Source organism: Eimeria tenella, genomic scaffold (assembly GCF_000499545.2).
Source record: "Eimeria tenella Houghton genomic scaffold, Eth_scaff3102, whole genome shotgun sequence".
In the NCBI taxonomy this organism is placed as follows: domain Eukaryota; phylum Apicomplexa; class Conoidasida; order Eucoccidiorida; family Eimeriidae; genus Eimeria; species Eimeria tenella.
In genome coordinates this window covers 1-357 of record NW_013542969.1, presented here as the reverse complement: position 1 = coordinate 357, position 357 = coordinate 1, and the positions used below count along the sequence as shown (strand labels likewise).

At 52.9% G+C, this 357-nt stretch overlaps 1 protein-coding gene across 1 annotated transcript in view; it reads left to right on the top strand.

Moving 5' to 3' along the window:
- Positions 1 to 314, top strand: part of ETH_00041355 (uncharacterized protein) — a gene marked incomplete at both ends in the record, with an annotated part of 1,411 nt that extends 1,097 nt beyond the window's left edge. The window contains one exon of the mRNA XM_013376075.1: positions 180 to 314. Coding sequence (XP_013231529.1) covers positions 180 to 314 — 135 coding nt within the window. The remainder of the gene's footprint in view (positions 1 to 179) is intronic.
- Between the last annotated feature and the right edge of the window lie 43 nt (positions 315 to 357).

The following is a 357-nucleotide window of genomic DNA, read 5'->3' as shown; positions in this document are numbered from 1 at the left end:
AGGCAAGCTGCTGCTGCTGCTGCTGCTGCTGCTGCTGCAGCAGCAGTCTGTGCTCCCCTGCTTCTTTTGCGCCCGCGCTTTCTCCCCGTCCTCAACTCCTCATTATTTAACATTATTAATTAATTAATTAATTAATTAATTAATCAATTCCTTTATTTATTTGTTGTTTGCTGCTGCAGGTGGTTTATGTGGACGGGTGGCCGCATGTGCTGCTGACTTCCATTCCGGGGGTGCCGCTGCAGCAGGGGGAGCAGCTTTTTGTGGATTATGGATTTGACTGGGCAGCAGCAGCAGATGCTGCTGCTGTGCGTTACGCGCGGCAGCAGCTGCGGGTTTTGCGGCTGCTGCAGCGGCGGG